This window comes from Hypomesus nipponensis, chromosome 23 (assembly GCF_054491055.1).
Source record: "Hypomesus nipponensis isolate SF chromosome 23, ASM5449105v1, whole genome shotgun sequence".
NCBI classification, from domain to species: Eukaryota; Metazoa; Chordata; class Actinopteri; order Osmeriformes; family Osmeridae; genus Hypomesus; species Hypomesus nipponensis.
In genome coordinates, this window is record NC_140383.1 from 25,022,323 (window position 1) to 25,044,451 (window position 22,129).

Sequence of the window (22,129 nt, forward strand, 5' to 3'; positions counted from 1 at the left end):
CTGGCTTCAAATGAGGATCAATATTTTCCTTAAAAGACATCTATGATATGTGTGTGATGTTGGGATAAGCTACAGGTTAATAAACTATTTCATGCATCACATTCCAAAATATACATTATGTTTCTTCTTAACAATGAAAACACAAAATATGACATTATTTACAGTAAACTGTGAGCCTTCAATTGCATTGCTTCATTAAGAAACCCCAGTGTGAAGCTGGAGAAAAGCTGGGACAGAAACAACGCAAGCAGGCACAGGTACAGACGGTATACCAACCAAAGACCATCACAGATTCCTTTTGGTTTATCAAATTTAATGTAAAAAAATTCTAAAACACAGGTTTACCATTATGTAGCTGTTGTTTCAAAGCAATCTGGGCCAAGAGAGTATCATAACAACAATCAATGGCTTGTTTGATGAAAAGAAAAAAAAGAACTGAAGGATTGCACATCCCAACACCAGCATTACACAGACTGAGCAACAGTTAACATATCTGTTTCATGTGGAGGACGTTGTTCAACAGAGCAGGGTTGTGAACATGGGCCTCTGAAGAGTTAATTTGCTCCCCTCCTCCCCACTAGGCTCCTCCCTCCTCCCCACTAGGCTCCTCCCTCCTCCCCACTAGGCTCCTCCCTCCTCCCACTAGGCTCCTCCCTCCTCCCACTAGGCTCCTCCTCCTAGGTGTAGTAGTGGGTGAACTGCCACTTCTGCATTGTGTTGGTGGGCTCACACCTGCTCATGTGGACGTCTCCCTTCGGCCCCGCCTCCAGACAGGTGACTTTGGGGGGGTGCTCTGCTACGAGGTGCTCCGCCTGTGTGTGTGTGTGGGGGGGGGGGAGGCAAGGAGAGAGGTACAGTGACAATCCTAAAACTATTCTTTCGCATTCCTTACAAGAGTCTTACCTGGGCTACTGTGAATCTAGTGTATGTATGAGCAGCCTATACCAGCCCATGATGGGCTCAGCTTTAAACCCTCCTGATCCTCACCTTCGCAGCCCAGCAACACACAATACATCCTTCACAAGGGCAGGAAGGTTGAGTGTACATGTGGCAGACTTAGTTGGTTATGTATTGAACAGATAAGGAAGGCAGACAAACAGCCCCACCCAAGACCCAGACCTACCAGACCGGAGTTGGAGGCCTTGTGTTGCCAGCGCAGGTCTGATCTGGATCGGTCACATGGCTGCAGGGCAGGGGCCGTGTCCTGCAGGGCCACACACATGTCCTGCTGGCGAAGGAGCTTCACCCAGGTGTACTTAAAGTGCTGACTCTGAAAGTCACAGAGACAGAGAAGCAGTTACAGCCAGACTTGTAATTAGGAGTCATGGTAACTTCAGGTTTGTAATTTGGAGTCATGGTAACTTCAGGTTTGCAGGAATGGGTGTAGGCGTGAGTGTGTGTAGAATTGAAAAGGAATTCCGTTGTGAGCACACATCTGGGAAGTGTGTTCTAGTCATGGAAAGTGCGTTTTAACCCCAGCAGTAGATTTGAGAGTATTGACCTGCTTGCTGAGATCACAGGTCTCAAAGGAGAGGAAGGAGTCCTTCTGCACCGACAGGCATTTCCTCAATCCCCGATTGAAAACCTGAAAGACAAGGATCACAAGCATTACATCAGAGTCTTAAGTTATTTCCTTGTGTTGACATGTGTACATGTTCTGTGTTGTTGACACTAGAAAGATGTGCTTCTCCACCCTGGCCTGTCAGAGTGGAGAGAGAGCGAAGAGACGCAAGCCTTGAGAGACAGACAATCTTTGTTCGGGCGAAGGCACAATCGTGTCTCTGTGTTGGATTCACTCCTGAGCCCATGGAAGAGCTGGGAAACAACAGCTTCTCCCAGAGAAAACACATCAGCCTGTTAGCACTGAGACACAGTCTGCAGACCAGAGGCGTAGCCACGGGTAGGCACAGGCCCACCCAATTGGTTCTAAGGCCTACCCAAAAACGAAAATATCTCAAAAAAATTATGCGCTGAGACACAGGCTGCAGACATCAGCCTGTCAGCACTGAGACACAGGCTGCAGACATCAGCCTGTCAGCACTGAGACACAGGCTGCAGACATCAGCCTGTCAGCACTGAGACACAGGCTGCAGACATCAGCCTGTCAGCACTGAGACACAGGCTGCAGACATCAGCCTGTCAGCACTGAGACACAGGCTGCAGACATCAGCCTGTCAGCACTGAGACACAGGCTGCAGACATCAGCCTGTCAGCACTGAGACACAGGCTGCAGAAACCTGTTTACAGGACACCTAAAGCAACATGAGGAACCCTATATTCACCACATAACTTCAAAGAAACAAAACAACTATATTACCCTATGAATCCTGCTGGGACACGACTGTTAGTTTATTAACATTATCTAATATTAACTATTATCTTTGACTGCTACCTACCAGGCCCTCAGCTTTGACCAGCGGTGCGTCCAACTCCGGGCAGACGTTGTCCAGGTACCACTGGAAGCTGTTGCACTGGAGCCTCTCCCGCAGACGGATCTGCTCCGTCAGGTTCCCGATGTCAGCCCTCCTGTCCAGCAGGTGGAGGTAGCCCTGGCCGTAGAACAGATCCTTGTGGTCGTCCAGCCACACCTCGGCCACTCTGGCCAGGTTCCTCTCCACCGTCTTCTGACGGTCCTTGGGGAACTTGTAGGGGTTCTCCCCCCGGAAGATGTGACCCACCCTGGAGCAGGGGATGATCTCAATCTCCCCTCCACACATCCAGATCTGAGGGCACAACCAGGCCCAACATGGTCAAACAGAATCTGGTGGTGGTGGTAAGTGGCCGTCAGACAGGAGCGTAGGGTTACCTTGAAGGATATCTCCATGTTTTCTCCTCCCCACACGTCCAGCCCCGGGTCGTAGGTTCCCAGCTCATAGAAGTACTGCTTGTTTATGGAGAAGAGACCTCCAGCCATGACAGGACATCTGGAAGACCACAGGGACATCAAGTCTGTCCACTCAGAGCCAGAAGACACACTGACAGGACTATTGTGTGTGTGTGTGTGTGTAGTACCTAATAGGATCAGTATCTGTCATGTTGTTCTTCTTAATGTACTCCTCTGATAGCGTGCTCCAGCCAAACACAAGAGGCCACTTGAAGATGCCTCGCTGGAAGTTATCAACCAGCACATAACTGGAGAACAAAATCACATGTTAGCCATCGCAGCACTATAAAAACATAAACACGTACATTGCTACTGTTTTGAGAATACCCCACAATGCAACACAACATTCTTATCCTGTTTGGAGGGAACAAGCCGTTAACCTCATATCCTTGTCACTGATGACCTCGATGACAGGACAGGCCACCTTCCTGCGGTCCAGGTGAACTCTCTCCAGAAGAGGCTCCAGCCAGCCCACGTTGCACTCGATGTGGGAGTCCAGGAAGGTGAGCACCTCACCTGGAAGGTAAACACACTCCAGGTAGTGCACATACACCATCTGCAGCTGCTGTGGATTCTTTATCTGACAGTCTACAGGCACAGCAGAGCCTGGGTGTTGGCACAAGACTGTTGACTTTACCCAGCTTTTAAATATACAGAATCGTTTCACGTACGTTGATAAGCCAGTGAAAACGATAAGAAACTTCATAAGATTGTCTCTATCAGTGATTCAGCCCTGCGTACTCATGACAACGAACAGAATACTCACAAAAGTACTTGCTGCAGCTGTGTGTGTCAGTGGGGAGCTGAGAAGGGGTGACAGGGGGCAAGGGCCAGGGACTAAGGGGCCAGGAGGCAGGGACTAAGGGGCCAGGAGGCAGGGACTAAGGGGCCAGGGACTAAGGGGCCAGGAGGCAGGGACTAAGGGGCCAGGGGGCAGGGACTAAGGGGCCAGGGGGCAGGGACTAAGGGGCCAGGGGCCAGGGACTAAGGGGCCAGGGACTAAGGGGCCAGGAGGCAGGGACTAAGGGGCCAGGGACTAAGGGGCCAGGAGGCAGGGACTAAGGGGCCAGGGGGCAGGGACTAAGGGGCCATGGGGCAGGGACTAAGGGGCCAGGGGGCAGGGACTAAGGGGCCAGGATGCAGGGACTAAGGGGCCAGGGACTAAGGGGCCAGGGGGCAGGGACTAAGGGGCCAGGATGCAGGGACTAAGGGGCCAGGGGCCTGGGGGGTCGTACCTGTGGCTACTGCTGCACCCTCCAGCCGGGCCCTGATCAGTCCCTGGCGCTCCTTCAGACGGATGATGCGCACTTTAGGAAACTGGGACATGTACACATCTAGCTGCTCCTTCAGATAATCTGGGAGACGGATGGAGAGAGGGGGAGGGAGGAAGAGAGGGAGAGAGTAATCGATAGTGAAGGAAAGAGAGTGATGAGAGTGAGGTACAGACAATGAAGGAGACAGAGGAGGTGAAGGAGAAAAGCTGGCAGTGAGAGGTGAAAGGACTGGGACTGGATCATTCTTCAGTAACTTCCATCAAAACATGTCCCTGGTCTGAGGCCTGGCCTACCTCTGCTGCTGCAGTCGTCCACCAGGATGACCTCCTGCAGCAGGTGGGGTGGGGAGCGGTTCAGGACGCTGTGGACAGACCTGAGCAAGGTGGACCACACCTCGTCCACAAAGCAGAAGATTACACTGGTGGTGGGCAGGTCATCATGGACCATGTTAGCTGAACACCTGGATGAAACCACATGAAGCTTTTATCCATGACAACACATATAGTGCGTCAAGTGAGTCCAGGAATAGACTGTATTTACTAACCACATGTCAGTTAACTGGTGCCATGAGGAAAAAAAGAATGACTATAGTGCAACAACAACATCATGATTAGAGTAACTAGAGGTGTGGAGCAAACTAGAAGGGGAAACAGACGAAAAAAACAAGTCATTCATAATCTCATGTGTTTCTGTTGTGTGCAGGGGCTGCACTGGGGGAGAAACAGGATTTTTGATGGTTGTATTCAGAAGTAACCGGTAGATCTACTCTGATCTAGGCTGTAGTTCAACAGTGATCTAGGACGTAGTTCAACAGTGATCTAGGATGTAGTTCAACAGTGATATAGGATGTAGTTCAACAGTGATCTGGGCTGTAGTTCAACAGTGATCTGGGCTGTAGTTCAACAGTGATCTGGGCTGTAGTTCAACAGTGATCTAGGATGTAGTTCAACAGGGATCTAGGATGTAGTTCAACAGTGATCTAGGATGTAGATCTACAGTGATCTAGGATGTAGTTCAACAGTGATCTAGAATGTAGATCTACTCTGATCTAGGATGTAGTTCTACAGTGATCTAGGATATAGTTCAACAGTGATCTAGGATGTAGATCTACTCTGATCTAGGATGTAGTTCTACAGTGATCTAGGATGTAGTTCAACAGTGATCTAGGATGTAGTTCAACAGTGATCTAGGATGTAGTTCAACAGTGATCTAGAATTTAGTTCAACAGTGATCTAGGATGTAGATCTACAGTGATCTAGGATGTAGATCTACAGTGATCTAGGCTGTAGATCTACAGTGATCTAGGATGTAGATCTACAGTGATCTAGGATGTAGATCTACAGTGATATAGGATGTAGATCTACAGTGATCTAGGATGTAGATCTACAGTGATCTAGGCTGTAGCTGGACTCACGTCAGGGGCCTGGTGTCTGGAATGGCCCGGTCAAGAGGAATCTGGTCACTCAGGAAAACGTTGAAATGTCCCTCGTTCCACCTCCTCCTCACCTCCTGCTCTTTGTCACTGGGCACAACGGCAGCATGGCCGAACTGGCCGACCGCGCTGCTGTTCCTGGGAGCAGCGGTCAGGTCCAGAGCCTGCACTCTGTGGACGCTCACTCTCCGCACCGCCCCCACCTTCCCTTCAGAGGCTTTTTGCAGCACGTTTGGTTTTTCAGTCAGGGACAAACTGTCCTTCACAGTTCCTACATCACTTTTAACAATACGTTTGTCCTCTTTGATATGAATCACATCTTTGAGTTTGGCTTCTTGCTTGACAGGTTCAGCTGAGGGCTCCACAACAGCTTTGTCTTTTACCTGGTAGTCTTGTTTTTCTGGTTGAATAGCATATTTGGCACTCTCTTTTGTCTGGGAAAAGGCCTTCTTATTATTGGACTCTACAACGATATTTTTGGAATCCGTGTTAATATCTTTGGCTTGTGGTACAACATCTTTCTTTGGTTCCTGTAGTTTCTTGTTTGAGGTAGATGGTGGAGCAACAAGCTTCTCTTCCTGAACACCAGGGGGCGCTCTGGTAGTGTTTAAGGACACAGGCAATGCTACTTTTTTGGGGCTTTGAGTTACAACGACTTTCTTTTCCTCTGGTTTTGTCCTGTTCACACCTAGGGCCACTGCTTTTTTGGCAGGTGCATTGGTGTTCAAAGGGACATGCCACTTTGATGTAATATGATGCTGCACAACTTGTACTTGACGGTCCGTGACGGCAGCTTTTCCCTTCTCTATCTTCATGGTATCTCTTGCGTCTTTGCTTTCCTTCAACATAGGCTCTTTCCTGGGCCGCTTTCTATAAACTTCAGCAACCTTGTTCACAACTCGGACAGGACTTTGGTCATCATTGTCCAAGTCTAAGTCAACTCTCTGCACTGGGTGTTTAAAACCCCTATGTATTACAGTTCGTTTGGTTGACTGTTGTTTGACAGCCTCTCTTTCCTTAACAATAAGTTCTTTCAATAGTTGGCTATTTACATCATTTATTGAGAGACGAAGCGCTGCCATATCGAAGAGAAGCCAAATGACAGAAGCAATGAAAACAAATGCCAGTACCCTCCCACTACCCCGAAAATATTTCCTAATTTTTATGGTCCACATTGTTATTTCTCAATGTAATGTCTGAATGTCATGGTAACTGGATTCCCTCAAAACTTGTCGACCTCGGCTAGTTGCCTTCGTGGCATTCCACGTGGGCGAATTACATTAGCGAAGAGTCGTCAAAGGTTTGTTGTTAATGCGGGTTCCATAGTTGAAGAAAAACACGTCAACCATAAACGCGTAAAAGTCAGAGAAACTTACTTGGGGGATCCACGTTGTTACTTTTGACGTGTTTCTATCGGGGTTATATTGTATTCCGTGTAGCAGGATCTAGAGGTGCTCTAAGCACATCACTGATACTTTGATTCTTGTGCGGTCACAAACATGTTTCGTCTATTAATAATGTGCAAATTAAATGTCCTTAGACGGGTTGGTAACGTATTAGCAAACCATCTACAAAGTCCTCCACTTTCGCTGAAGCTGCTGCACCCGCCCCGCCATTCAGGCAGATCGGATTAACGACGTGTTTCAACTTTGCCCTATGGAAGAGCGCTGTGATTGGACAGGTAGTGTAATGTTATGCAAACTGCTGTACAGTCATGGCCATACATTTTGGCAATGACAGATGTTGTGTTTTGCAAAGTTTGCTGGTTCAGTATTTGAGAAAAAAATAAAAAATAATTTTTCTATAGAATACTAGAATACAATAAGGCACATTTTTTTGGGCAAAAATGTTCAATATATTCAAATAGTCCCGTTTTTTTACAGCAGTCAATCTGCTCTTAAAATCCAATCAGAATGATAGAGGGATTTCACCTAGTTCCCACTTCCCCCATGCTGATGATATGACTTACTGAAATTATGTTAGCAGTCATTTTATGCCAAGGTCCAGCAAGCTTTGCAAACACAAAATGTATGTCGCTCCCAATACTTTTGGCCACGGCTGCCTATAGTACAACTGTACATCTACTGCATGGAAATACGAGTTGGGTTGTTCCAGTTATGTAATATGCAAACTGAATTTAAGGTCAGGTCTGTACAAAGTAACATAGTTGACAGTAAGAGATCACTTCTGACAAATTCAGTTGACGTGGAAGGTAATAATGACACGCCAGGTGGCCCGTGTTGATGTGACACAAACTGGACTGATTACCATGAACCAAATGTGATGAAACAGGTGTAGCCTGTATCTGATGTTTTTGTGGTTGGGCGGTTTGTTACAGGAAAAGATTAATAATGACTCGCCTCTCTTTCACTCAGTCAGTCACTCAGTCACTCAGTCACTCAGTCACTCAGTCACTCAGTCACTCAGTCACTCAGTCACTCACTCAGTCACTCACTCACTCACTCACTCAGCCACTCACTCACTCACACAAGCACACAAGCACACAGATTCATAAAAGCTGTATTATTGCAGTCATTAGGCGGTGATTAGTGGAGGCAACAACAGGTTTTCCTCTTCATCAGAAGGCATCTCGTGGGAGTCCATGGGCTCTGTCCAAGCCATTACCAGTCCAGCACGAGGAGGGAGACGGGGTGCGACTCCCCTGGTACCTGCCCTTAGCCACAGTACACAGGCTTTCATTAGTCTGTTAGCTAAATGATTGGCCCCAGGAAAGCCCCCAAGCTCTACAATGCTGGTGTCAGTTTATATGTGCCATTCCTGTGGCCAAATGTATTCATTAATTCCTCTGTCTGCAGCCCCTTTCCCATGATGCAATCCTCTCTCTGGGTTGTTAAATCAGGGTGAACGTCCACACTACTGTCAGGATCATACTCTCTCTCTCTGCCATCCCTAAATTGTGTTGTTAATAAACAGATTTGTCTGGAATCTTAAAGAGATTAAATGTAAATAGAAATTAGAGACAATTATCGCCCTTAAATTGACACGTCCGTGTGTACAATGTAAGAATGTAGTTGTCTGATATCTTTAGAACATGTTAATTAGACCTTGGAATTAAAATTACAACAGTTGGTCTCTGTAATTTACATAGAGGTCATGTTTTGCTAATATGGCTCTCGTTGATACAGACAGCCAGCAAGAATATGGTTAAGTCTGACCCACTGACATTTTCAGCTACAAATTATGCACAATGTGTGAATTAAATTAATTAGAGAATTCATTAAGAAATATGGCTCCTGGAAACGAGTGTAATATTTGGTTATGTGATGTAATTTTCTTTCATTGTTAAAGCTAATTTGTTTCATAACAGTTCCTGCGGTAGTTTGTCCTCACTGTTAACCATGATGTATGCAATTTCATAGCCGTTAATTAATTATGATTAGATGTAGTGAATACACATCTTGTTTTGACAGATGGCCCCATCAGTGCGACCTTTGCACAATTAGTTGAAAATCAATTACTTACCTTTTAAAAAACTTTTTGTAAGATCTTGCAGTTTGTGCGGATAATATACATTGATAAACAGGGATTTTATTCTAAATGTCTTAAATGAGTTATTATCTATGTTCTTAATATCTTAACATATTCTTCATCCGGTGCTTATTGTTTGTCTTTGTTTCAAGTATGAACATAACCAACTCTTTTGTTTGCACGCGCTCCTAAACAATGCTAAACTTATGGCAGGAAAACCTCATTTCACGGACAGACACGGACAAATATTGTGTCTCTTTCAATGATATATCCCTGTCTGCCATTGCATGGTGACAGTTCTGTAATCCCAAAGTTTGCCTCGCACACATAATATTCCTGTACCCACTTTAAACCACAAGGTGGAGCTGTAGTTCTGCGTTCCAGTGCCATAGACACCCTCCTTAGCAACTGGAAGGGGTGAACAAGAAACGGATGGATACTGATATATATTACACTGTGTTACGGATAGAGGCTGTGGTGCAGAGATATTCTGCTGTTTATTTTTCCTCATGTAAACGCTATTATAAATCCTAATTCAGTTCAACATAATTATGCCAGAGTTATGCAACTACATTAAGAACCATGAAAGAAGAACTGTTTTATGTGTTTCCAGGGTGTTTATTCATTGTGTATTTGATCCTTTTGGAGCCCTTGAAGGCGATGGGAGAGGGACACCTGTGTTCAGCAGCGTTTTGTTCAGGTAAAGTCGAGCAGTTTATCAATCCCAGTCTAGCCAACAATGTTGCATACGATGGTTCATGGCCTTCCTATGGAGATGAACGAATGAGTCATTATTAATATCAGTTAGTGTTGCTCATTTAATTATGTTTCATTGTTGAGATGATTGGCTGAGAAAGTTTCTGTCTTTATCAGTTGCAAATAAAACTATTATAAGATGTATAAATCAGTAAAAAATATATTTGAGAGAGACTTTGAATCACATGACTCATGATGAACTGTATAATCCTAGTAAACATTGTCTCAGGTAGGTTCCATCATTTTCACTGTAGTTTTAACTTAAAGTACCTTCATCCACAATATGTTTTTTATTTTACCAACAACACAATACAGCAGTCCTAAGAGGGCGAGGTCAGGCTGGTTCCTTCAGCAGGTCATGTGAAGGTGATACACACGGAACTTGGCAGTGGACATGAGTTAATGTCTGACATAAAAAAATTACTACATAATTTGTCTCAATCCAGCGGCCTGACTTGGCATGGTCCTAAATGTCACCCTGTTATGGGTCCTGGCCAAAGGTGTGCTGTCAGGATGGGCCTGCTGGCACCTGGGATACCCACTGGACGCTCTTTACCCTACAGCCATTTGGAAGCCATCTTGGTTGTTTTGCATGTGCATTGTTGTATGCATCCAAACAAACAAGTACAAAAGATTAACAAAAAGTTTGTCTGAGTTTAGTTGAAAGTTTGTGTTGTCTTTGTGCTTTCCTCATGTGGATGTGATGATTGTTTGTTGTGTGTGACGTGTATGCCTACTGAGGATGGTGCACATGTTACTTACTACATGTGGGTTGTGTTGTCTGCATGCAACATGTGAGAGAGTCGGCATAATCAAAGCCATTGAGTTCACGTGTGTATAGTTGGTGTAATGGTGTTGATGTCATAGGTCTTGGCAGAGACAGTGGCACATCACTGAAGATGAAGGCAGGCACACATCCAGTTTTGAGGAACTTGACTTCTTTTGTGCCATTTCTATGAGGCCTATTGGCAACTACACAACTTTATTATCTCCATGTGGCAAAGGAGATGAGCGGACGCTGTATCTAAATTAACTTTTTCTATTTCCCGGTAAATGAAATCAATTCCATCCTTTATGTAAGTTCTCATCTGCCTTTTGTCTTGTTGTGGAATCTTTTCTTTTTCTCCCTTATTCATCTGTTTTGCCCTTTTCTTGATCAGATAGCATTAAACATATAATTAAGTCATAAAGGCGGATACGTGATGAGTGTAGCAGATGGTAATTGCGTCCTACATTTGAATGGAATGATATGCATTGCTACAATTTACTGCCTTCGGCTCATATTTTATTCAGCAACCTTTTATCTCTTTTCTCTCAGAATTATTCTGCAATAAATTTAGACATCTTATCAATAGCCGGGATGATAGTGGCAGAAACACGGAAAAAAACGTTTTACGCTGTTTAAAATAATTTTCCATAATAAAAGAGTTATCAGGTGAGCTGTATCGAGGCAGAGGGCTGCTGGTCTGGCTGCTCGCGCTGGAGATGCTCCTCTTGGTTTGTGGACAGCCTGTCACTGCTTGTCCCCAGTAAGAAGCTAAAGGGTGAACAAAGTAGTTTTCAATCTCAGGCTTGTCCGTCCCTCCCTTATGTGAAGCATCTATTCTACGTTGACGTATAAGGGCGTATAGCCAGCACGTGAAGTACTTCTTATTAAAGGGGGTATAGTCAGCACGCGAAATACGCGGAAGATACGCTGCGCTTATGGACCGGTTCACGCCTCCGCATCGTCCATTATCAGGTGATATTGGACACCTCGTCGGGCATTATCCCGCTTATACCATGGTCACTTACCAACGATTTTTTTTACGAACATTAATTCATGTTTTCAGGCGTTTTGCAAAATAAATCTAACGTTTTTTTAACGTTAGCCAACTCTTATATTTTATAGTCCGCTCAGCTCATAGAACCAACACCGGCTTTCCCTTGGCTGAGCTATTAGCCCGAAAGCTAACGTTATGCTAGCAAGATTCAGAGGCAATAACAATGAGTAGGCCTACGGTTGACAAACAGTAAATATAATTTTACAGTATGTTTGACAATAAGATTTGCTAGCTGACCAGCCATGTCACTGTCCCAAAATTGATATCAAGATTTTAATTAATTTAATTTTAGACAATATCGGCCATAGATTAGTAGGGCTAGGCTACTGGGCTACAGTAGGCTATGGCCGCAGCCTGTGGAGCGAGTTGAATAGCAAATGGATGTGAGATGACCACATCAAAGTTGACATTTTCTCCAAACAGTGATTATAATTTGACAGTATGTTTAACAACAAGACTAGCCAACTATCGAGCCATGTCATTGTCCCCAAATAAAATCAATATTTTTTAAGAAGAAAATAATCGGCCATTGCTGCTACTGTCGTGTTGGCGGCAGCCTGTCTCAAGTAGATAGACTAGCGAGGTGAATAGAGATGAGCGGTTACGTGACACTGACACACTACATTCAGAAAAGAAACGTTTTTCAAATAGGTTAAAATAAATATTGAAGTCACTCATTGTTGTAAATACAAGTTAACTTGTTAAAGTCTTTCAAAATTGTAAATGGAGGCTTTGACTCCGTCACTGTTGTTATGGTTACTTATTTCAGATATTTTGTACAGGCTCTTGAGTAGCCAGAGGAATAATTTAGAATGGTGAAAAGACAGTTTTTCTGCAATGACAGTAGGTGTCCGTTATCACCCGATAATGGACACCCCTGCAGCCAATCAGAATTGAGGATTCACCCAGACCATGGTATTATTGTTATTAAAGGGCGTATAGCCAGCACGTGAAGTACTTGTTATTAAATGATTGCACAGCACAAGAACATGTTGACTCAGATACTTGATAATTCGGCTGACGATGGCTGTAGTTTCATCCTGGTCTATGGTGCAGCTATGATGGCTGCAGCTTCATCCTGGTCTATGGTGCAGCTATGATGGCTGCAGCTTCATCCTGGTCTATGGTGCAGCTATGATGGCTGCAGCTTCATCCTGGTCTATGGTGCAGCTATGATGGCTGCAGTTTCATCCTAGTCTATGGTGCAGCTATGATGGCTGCAGCTTCATCCTGGTGCAGCTAATCAGTGTGTTTGTCTGTAGGCTGGTATATGGGGACTACAGCAAATTATCTCTAATTCCAGCAACTGTACAGTACGCTCTCTTCTTTCTGCTTGTGATGAAACACCCTGCTGCTAGGGTGGGAGTTGGGGTGGAGGTGAGGGTGGGGTGGGGGTGGGGCTGGAGCCCACTTTCTTAGGACAACTTCTTTGTTGGCTCACAGCAGAGCTGTGAGTGTAGCAGTGCCAGGGTGTCTCGTGTATAGCAGTGACATGCTCTCCTCTCTGGAGTTCCCTGGTGAAGAGCTGGACTCCACTGATACTTCAGGATGGGTAGCAGGGGCGATATAGGTTTAATTCTCATGTTCCCCCAACCTGCCAAATTCAGGAGCTGAATGCCAGCTGGAAGGCTTACACAGGAGGGTCTGGGATGGGGTGAGCGTAATGCTGGGGGGGGGGGGGGGGGGGTAGAAGAGAAAGACGAACACACAGGGGGGTGTCTGCAGACTGAAGGTGCTCCGGAGCCGCTGCCCCGGCCCTTAACACGCAGTCACGACACAGGTCCATTACCTTTAAGCACTAGTGCTTATGTCTGCCTGCCCGCTCTCCCCAGCCCCTCTGGCTGGGAGGGCTTCTGTCCTGGGTGAACAGCCTCTCTGTATTGATGCCTCTGGAGTTTCCACTTGCTGGTAATAGACTGGAAAACACAGATAATGTGTTTGATCGATCTGCGTGAACAAATTTCATTTGTTGGGATCAATAACCGTTTACAGTTGACAGAACCCTGAGAACTACATTTATTTTAGATTTTTTTATTTTGTATTTTCTTGTTTTGATTGAAGGTGTCTCACAGAGAGCAGAGACACCGAGTCTGGTTCCAGTTGGTGCACTGCAGCGGGCCTTCTGTGCTGTTATTGCAGCAATCTGTATTTAAAACTAATATCAGACTGCATGGCTGCGGGCAAAAGGCACCAAACCAATCTGATAGATGTGTTTCTTTTGGTTTCTTTGTGATGTGAATTAGAATGTGAAAAATAACAATTTCCCCTACATTTTTCACTGGCTATCCATTTTTTTTCATTTGAGGGATATAATGATTAGATTTTTTTCCAGGGCAGAGTATGATTTGTATTATGTTATAGAACGCGGCCGAAACGGCATAATAGAAAAGTGAAGTGGAACAGGAGGGAGAGGTGATGTCAGAGAGGAGAGCAATGTGTTTCTACGGCTCAATCTTTTACAGTCTGCTTCATGTTAGTGCTTTTTACAGGTTTTTGTGATCATGCACAGAGGCACCCCCTCCAGCCACGAGAGCCTGAGCTCTGAGCCCCGAGCTGATCACCCAGCCGCCCTGCCTGCTGCGCACACAGCTAACAGCCGGAGATGGGAAGTCCACATGGATAAACGTTTGGAGGGGAAGGTAATGCTCCAGGCAAGAGCGGTTCAGAAGGAGTTGACTGTGGAGGAACCTGGACTGTGGCGGCCACCCTCTCATGCTGTGGCTTTTTATTTTGGTTGTAAATGTAGGATGACGTTTTAACCCTGCACACTTCTCTCAGTTAATGACCACGGTTAAATCTGATGCATGCAGACAGTAACTAAGGTTTCAACTCTCCCAGTAGTCAAATGCATTGACTTTTATAATAACTTATTTTGGTCAGCTTGCACTGTCCTTCTTCCTACAACATGCTGAAGTGTGCTTGTCTCTGCTAGCGCAGGCCCTACATCATCCACCATACGCTAACCACGTCTAGTCAGCTTGATGAGGATGTGATGGCTAAAGTGGGAAAGCTGGCATCATACTCTTGCTATTGTACAGCAGTGCTCTGCTGGCGTTCAGGCTGCTGGTGTTATTCCAAGCCTGGCTGGTTTAGAGGGTGTGGCTTTGAGGAGGCTGCTAGCACGTCTTCCTGCTTGGCACAGGTTAGGAAAGGGCCTGAGATGCATATTGTTTGTGTTCATTTGAATAAGGACAAATGTCAGATTTCCATGGCTGCAGGCTGCCTGCATGTAAGATGATCAACTGTGTTGGCCCTGGATGCAGGGTCATCAGTAGTGCTTCCAGGTCACTGTCACTGCATGCTGGTTTGGGGCCATTATTGACCTTCTGACAGTGAGCAGGGGCCTTCTCTAGGGGCACAAATAATCAGTTCAGATTCACTGGGAGCCAGGCTCACCCAAACTCAAAAATGCTGTTGTTTTTTTCCTTTGTATTATGTGTTAAATCAGATTTAGTTTTGTTATTATGCAATGAGTACTACTTGCTGTTTTGGAATTTTATTTTTAGATACTATGCAGGTATACTATTTTTATGCATTATTTTACAAAAAAATAAAAGTAGCAAATAGGGGAAATAACTGTTTACATGAAACTGTAAATAACCACACGATACTGTATATAACCACATGATACTGTATATAACCACATGGATGGTTTTATTAAATGATGGTTAATACTGTATTTGTTAAATACAGAAATGTTGCATTCCCTGTATAAAGTCCTACTCAGTGTTCCCTGCACCACAGGGTCTGCATAGTGGAGCTATAGAACAAGATTACACTCTCTGTCACGTGGATATTTATAAGGGTAAGAAATGAGTCATTACTTGAGCTGTAACAGGACCATGTGCTGTGGGTGTTCTGTGACTGGAGAGAAAGGTTGAACACAGCCCGTATCCCACAAGCCCCTGGGCTCGCTCATGGCTCCTTCATGACGTTCTCGCCACGCAGGCCTGCGTTTCACCCTTCACTGTGCTCAGTCTCCCTAACCCTCACCCTGGGCCATGGACATGTCTTCATGGCCCCAGACAGGAAGTTACATTCACACCCTCTGCACTTCCTCTTCCTCTCTTTTCCCTTGTTCTTTTTCTTGTTTTTCTGATTATTCTCTTTTCTCTTTATGCTTCTCTTTCTGCTTCTCTTTCTGCTTCTCTTTCTCAGAGCGTTCTGAATCAATTCTGTACCGCTAAAATACAAATATCCCTCTCTATTTTACACTGTAAATATTTACTAATGTTGCATCCGTCACCAGTGCTGGTTTATGGCCTATTGCTAGTTTTTGTTACAAACGACTGTCTATTTACACACATGCTGGAAACCACCAAAGAGGAAGTATGTTCAAACCCAGTTGCATGATGGAAAGTGTGCAAACTCCGAGAAACGCTCCTAGCATCTTTGTTGGTTTCTTGCAAAAAAGGAGAGAAAGGGGGCGTGAGAGAGAGGGGGAGAGAGAGAGTGTGTGTGTGTGGGGGGGGGGCGCTCAGTTGAGGGTGCCAAGGGCCTACCCGTTGAGAATAGGGTATTACATTATTAATTAAAATACAAGTCGCCTAGTAGCCCATGGGTATACCATGGAACACACTTGATTGAATCAGGTGGTGGCAGGCCAGCCTTTTTGTATTTTGCGCTTGAAGGGATGAGAGAAATTTGAGCATGGTCGTATTACTCCACATGAGAGAGGGAATGAGAGAGAGACAGAGCGGGAGAGGGAGAGTAAGGGAGAGAGAGAGGGAGAGCAAGGGAGAGAGAGAGGGAGAGAAAGAGAGAGGGTGAGGGAGAGAGAGAGAGATAGGGAGAGAGAGGGAAACTGTGTAGGAAAGTGTTGTAAGCTGTCATGGGAAGTCGTAGGGGAGTTGGGAATTTCCAGACAGGAATCTGATTTGTTCCAGAAATGAACATCCTATTTCACTTCATTCACAGTTCCCTGAATGTTGAATAAAGTCGTAGGATTCAAGGGTTCTGTTCTGCACTCTCCTTTTTCCTAAGGTTTAGCTCATCAAATATTTGCCTGTCTGTGTCAGTTTGCTGTTACCTAACTATGGATGTAATGCTTTATATGGAATGTGTGTTGGAGAAGAAAGGCTTGCTGGTCATTCAGTGTAGCTGACAGTAGACATAGGGCCTCATTTACTAACAATGGAGCAGTATACGCGTCTGTTTTTGCGAGTTTGGTAATAGCGCCGGCTATGCTTCCTCATTTTGCGTCGTATTTATCAAACCTGACACCCATCAGGCAATCAGAGCATACTCCACCCTCAAGCGTTATTTGCGCTCCTCTAAAAGAACAATGGGCTCGCTTATTTCTACAGATCTTTCCATGGATCTTCCTACGGGAAAAAGAAAGCGCAAGCTTAAATGTAGTGACGTGCATGAAGTAACAGCAAACCTGAACATATTACAGGGCAGAACATTTACATTTACATGTATTCATTTCGCAGACGCTTTTATCCAAAGCGATCATAAACAACGAGTTAACCCTCAAAACATTGCGGGTAACCAAAACATGAAGCATACGAACATGAAGAACATCCACACCCTCGGAAAAAATTGGCCTATGTCTTCGCCTTGCTCGGATCACTGCTGCCATTGAATAATTAACGTACATTTGCACACACAGGAAAATGCGCTCCTGGTTAAGACCTGCTTTTAAGAGCCGGATAATTTCCCCCGCAGAATAGAGGTGCACTCTTACTGGAAGTCTTTGTAAATACCGCAGACTATATAATTAGGCGCACTTTACGCATATCCTTCCACTTTTTTGGGTGGAACTCCCACTTTCCCCACGACCCTCCCACTTTCCCCATGACCCTCCCACGAACGCATATTGAAAGCGAAACTTGACTGTTCTTGCTCACATGGCAGGCAATCTGTGATTTTACCGAAGTGCACCCTGTTTGTAAATAGCCCGCATTGTTCAGTCTTTGCGAACAATTAACGCCTGGAAACAGCCGCAAACGGCTTGATAAATGAGGCCCAGAGAGAGGCTTGAGGAAGCTGTTAAGATGTGTATTTGAAGCTGTGTATTTGAATCTCAGTCAGAGTGAATATGTTGCTTTTCAATTTTTTTGGTTTGACTATGTGGAAGACCGGAATATTTGATCTAAACAGGTAAAAAAGAGTTGTTGCTAATATATGGCTATTCACATCACTCACTAAACACACTCTGGTTGTGTTGTGTTGTTGTTGTGATTGAGCCTGGTAGTTCCCCTCCTCCTCTCCTCCTCCTCTCCCCCTCCTCTCCTCCTCCTCTCCTCCTCCTCTCCTCCTCCTCTGCTCCTCTCCTCCTCCTCTCCTCCTCCTCTCCTTCTCCTCTGCTCCTCTCCTCCTCCTCTCCTCCTCCTCTGCTCCTCTCCTCCTCCTCTCCTCCTCCTCTCCTCCTCCTCTCCTCCTCCTCTCCTTCTCCTCTGCTCCTCTCCTCCTCCTCTCCTTCTCCTCTGCTCCTCTTCTCTCCTCTTTTCCTCCTCTTCTCCTTTCCTCATCCTCCCCTTCTCCTCCTCCTGTCCTTCTCCTCCTCCTCCTTCTGTTCTCCTCCTCCTCTCCTCATTCTCCTCCTCTACTCCTCCTCCTCCTCTCCTCCTTCTCCCCTTCTCCTACTCTCCTACGCTCTTCCTCTTCTCTCCTCCTCTTCTCCTCCTCTCCTCCTCCTCTCCTCCTCCTCCTCCCCTTCTCCTCCTCCTCTTCTCTCCTCCTCTTCTCCTCCTCTCCTCCTCTCTTCCTCCTCCTCTCTTCCTCCTCTTCTCCTGCTCCTCCTTTCCTCCTCTTCTCTCCTCTTCTCATCCTCTGCTCCTCTCCATCTCTCCTCCTCCTTCCTTCCTCTCCTCCTTTCCTCTCCTCCTCTTCTCTCGTCCCCCTCTTTTCCTCTCCTTCTCCTCCTCTCCTTCTCCTCCTCTCCTTTTCCTCTACTCCTCTTCTCCTCCTCCCGTCCTCTCCTTCTCCTTCTCCTCCTCTCCTCCTCTCCTTTTCCTCTACTCATCTTCTCCTCCTCTGCCCCTCTCCTCCTCTACTCCTCTCCTCCTCCTCTTCTCCTCCTCTCCTTCTCCTCTGCTCCTCTTCTCTTCCTCTTCTCTCCTCCTCCTCTCCTCCTCTTCTCCTCCTCTTCTCTCTTCATCTTCTCCTCTTCTCCTCTCCTCCTCTCCTTCATCTCCTCTTCCCCTCCTCTTCACCTTCTCTGCTCCTCTTCTCCTCCTCCTCCTCCTCCTCATTATTGCCCATAGTTTATGTCATAAGAGAAGAGAGAGAAAGTCTCTATTAGTCTCCCCTCATCCTCATTAAGAGCCTGTCCTGCAGACGTGTGAATATGTAATGTTATAATAAGGAGTGTGACAGAATGACGGTGGCTCTAATGGTTTTAGTGCTGGGGAGGGACTGGTAATAGAACACAATACTGGACAAAGGTGCGCATAATGAGTCCAGCGGATGCGCTCACTGTGTGCGTGTGTCTAAGTGTGTGTGCGTGTGTGTGTCTCCCCCTGATCTCTCCCTGCCATCTGAGGGGCACCCGTGGGGGTGGAGGACAGAAGAGGAGGAGGTGGAGGAGGGACATTTCTAACAGCCTCTTTCTCTCTCTCCCTCCCTCTCCTCTGATTCTCCCTGACCCCAGTCCGCCTCAGTTAGAGGCAGTCTAGGTCACAGCAGACGAAAGGCTGAAATATCAAAGCCTGCCCAAGGCCTTGTGTTTCTGCTCTAGGTAGTCAGGGTGCTCTGAGGACTCAAACGAAGCCTGCCTTCTCCTCCACCTCCTCATCTGTCCTCCACCTCCTCCTCATCTTTCCTCCACCTCCTCCTCTGCCCTCCTCCTTTTGCTCCATGAACTTGTATTCCACCTCATCCTTCTCTTGCAAGGGCCTGCTTCCAGAGCCTACCTTTCTGCTGTCACAAGCACATCTCAATGTTAATTATGTCTTAATCCAAACTAGCCACTAGTACATTAAATTGGCACTCTGAAATAATGTTCAGCCGATAAAATAATTTGAGGGAGTAACCAGAGTACAGGATGGGTGGAGGAGCCGGTCGATCCATTAGAAACAGAGATCCAGGACAGAACAGAAGAATAAACCAAAAAGAAACCCCTGACTCCATCTGTAAAAGAAAGGATCTGTCAGAGAAGAGGCCCACGGCTGGCTGCAGAGTGTGTGAGGTGGTGAAGTGTATCAATAGCCACAGCTGAGTGAGTGGAATAGTCTGTGTTCTATTGATAACTACCGCCTGTTTTAAAATCCTGGCAGCAACAATGGCACGCAGTCCTGCTGTGCTCCAGTGCCCAACAATACCAGCTCTCACTGGTGGCTTCCACGCAAACAGCACAAACAACAACAAAGGAGCCCGTTCATTTGAATCTGGCACCTTTTGATAGGAATATTTTACTTGGGCTATTTAACTTAGGAGATGTTCATTTCAACTCACCCAATGGATCAACAGTATGTGCTTACAAAGGTGGTTGTCATAAAAAACAACAACAAATATAGACTGTAGAATGAAAAAATCGATACCAGATTGTTGGACTTGACTGTGACTTCACAGTCAAGTCTCTCTCTTACTCTCTCTTTCTGGTTTTTTCTCTTTCTGCCTCTTTTTCTCTTGCTTTCTCCAAGTCTCTCTCCCCCCCTTCCACTCACTATCCCCTCTTCACCCTCTTTTTTCTCCCTGAACTGACTGTCTGGCTGACTGTCTGGGTGTCTGGGTGTCTGGCTGACTGGCTGTCTGACTGGCTGTCTGGCTGTCTGGATGCAGCAGTAGCTCAGAGGCATGGTGCAGGGTAAGCAGTGTTGATGTGGATGTCTCCTGGTCAGAGTCATGGTGCAGGGTAAGCAGTGTGGATGTGGATGTTTCCTGGTCAGAGTCATGGTGCAGGGTAAGCAGTGTGGATGTGGATGTCTCCTGGTCAGAGTCATGGTGCAGGGTAAGCAGTGTTGATGTGGATGTCTCCTGGTCAGAGTCATGGTGCAGGGTAAGCAGTGTGGATGTGGATGTCTCCTGGTCAGAGTCATGGTGCAGGGTAAGCAGTGTGGATGTGGATGTCTCCTGGTCAGAGTCATGGTGCAGGGTAAGTAGTCCCAGTCCAGCCCTGTCACTGGGGGGGCAGGCATTTACCCACATTCACTCATTCCAGAGGCATTGCTGGATGGGGGGCTAAATGGCATTGTTACACCGCTTCTCTGAGAAGTGTTGACAGGTCCATATGCTCATTCTAATGAATACATGGGAGCACTGAATCTGTGCACTTCAGCTCAGCGGCAAAATTCTATCTGCACACATACACTAGCTAATATAATTGCGGCAAACTCAAATGTGCTCATTAGGAAATGTATTGAATTGACACATTATTTCCAGTAGTTAGGCTGAGTTATTTTCCCTAAGGACTCAATTATATACTCATTTATGACTCAGGTAAATTGTGTTCCGGTGTGTTCCCCAGTTGCAAAATCGTAGTCACTGAATAATTACTGAGAAAGCTGTGCTACATGCACATCTATTGACATCCATTTGAGTGGAAAAAAAATCAAAATAAAGAAAGGAAGACGAGATAAGGGCTCTCTCTTGTTTGCGAGCCCTAACATTGGACTCCTCATGTCTCTGTTCCAAACCTCTACATGGCAACAGCTGGACATGGTTGTGTTTGTACCAGCAGCATTTGGTGTGTCGCTCAGTATCTGGTCATGTTAACATTTATATTTATTCATTTACAAGACGCTTTTTGCCAAACCATTGTGGTTGAAATTTCTGCAACCAAATCAGTTAAATGTCTTTTGAATACATATTTATCAAAAGAACAAACATCATATGACAAACAGATAATCAAACATATAATATTTGAAACAGTTTTTTTCCTCCACACCAACTATGCAAAAGTACATAAAGTGAGTGCAGATGATAATCAAGGACCAGAAATGCAAATTTCAAACTACTAGTGTTTATCGCCTGTGTTACGACACAGTGCAACAATGTCGACATTGGTTATCAAGTCTCTGTTATCATTTAGTATTGTGGTAAAAGTGCAAAATCGTAACTCTGTTCTTCAGTCAAGAGGGTTGATATAGAAGCAGGAGGAGAGAGGCTGCATGGCTGGTCCCTGCTGCATGGCTGGTCCCTGCTGCATGGCTGGTCTCTGCTGCATGGCTGGTCCCTGCTGCATGGCTGGTCTCTGCTGCATGGCTGATCCCTGCTGCATGGCTGGTCTCTGCTGCATGGCTGGTCCTTGCTGCATGGCTGGTCTCTGCTGCATCGCTGGTCCCTGCTGCATGGCTGGTCCCTGCTGCATGGCTGGTCTCTGCTGCATCGCTGGTCCCTGCTGCATGGCTAGTCTCTGCTGCATGGCTGGTCCCTGCTGCATGGCTAGTCTCTGCTGCATGGCTGGTCCCTGCTGCATGGCTGGTCCCTGCTGCATGGCTAGTCTCTGCTGCATGGCTGGTCCCTGCTGCATGGCTGGTCCCTGCTGCATGGCTGGTCCCTGCTGCATGGCTAGTCTCTGCTGCAT

At 46.0% G+C, this 22,129-nt stretch overlaps 1 protein-coding gene across 1 annotated transcript; it reads right to left on the reverse strand.

Moving 5' to 3' along the window:
- Positions 1–296: 296 nt before the first annotated feature.
- galnt5 (polypeptide N-acetylgalactosaminyltransferase 5) lies at positions 297–7,225 on the reverse strand. Its single transcript, XM_084689646.1, has 10 exons — positions 5,573–7,225; positions 4,452–4,618; positions 4,120–4,239; positions 3,265–3,400; positions 3,013–3,132; positions 2,807–2,924; positions 2,397–2,723; positions 1,502–1,585; positions 1,124–1,270; positions 297–812 (listed from the first exon to the last, which is right to left on the reverse strand). The coding sequence occupies exons 1-10, from the start codon at positions 6,763–6,765 to the stop codon at positions 678–680; spliced, it is 2,547 nt and encodes an 848-aa protein (XP_084545772.1). The 5' UTR covers positions 6,766–7,225; the 3' UTR covers positions 297–677.
- Positions 7,226–22,129: the final 14,904 nt, after the last annotated feature.

Bases quoted from the DNA above. Each gene is read 5' to 3' on its own strand.
- galnt5 (XM_084689646.1), bottom strand. From the start codon at position 6,765: ATGTGGACCATAAAAATTAGGAAATATTTTCGGGGTAGTGGGAGGGTA. The intron at 4,240-4,451 runs GTAGGCCAGGCC...TCCGTCTCCCAG, and splicing joins GGACGACTGCAGCAGCAGAG to ATTATCTGAAGGAGCAGCTA. The intron at 3,401-4,119 runs GTACGACCCCCC...TTTACCTTCCAG, and splicing joins GGGTGCAGCAGTAGCCACAG to GTGAGGTGCTCACCTTCCTG.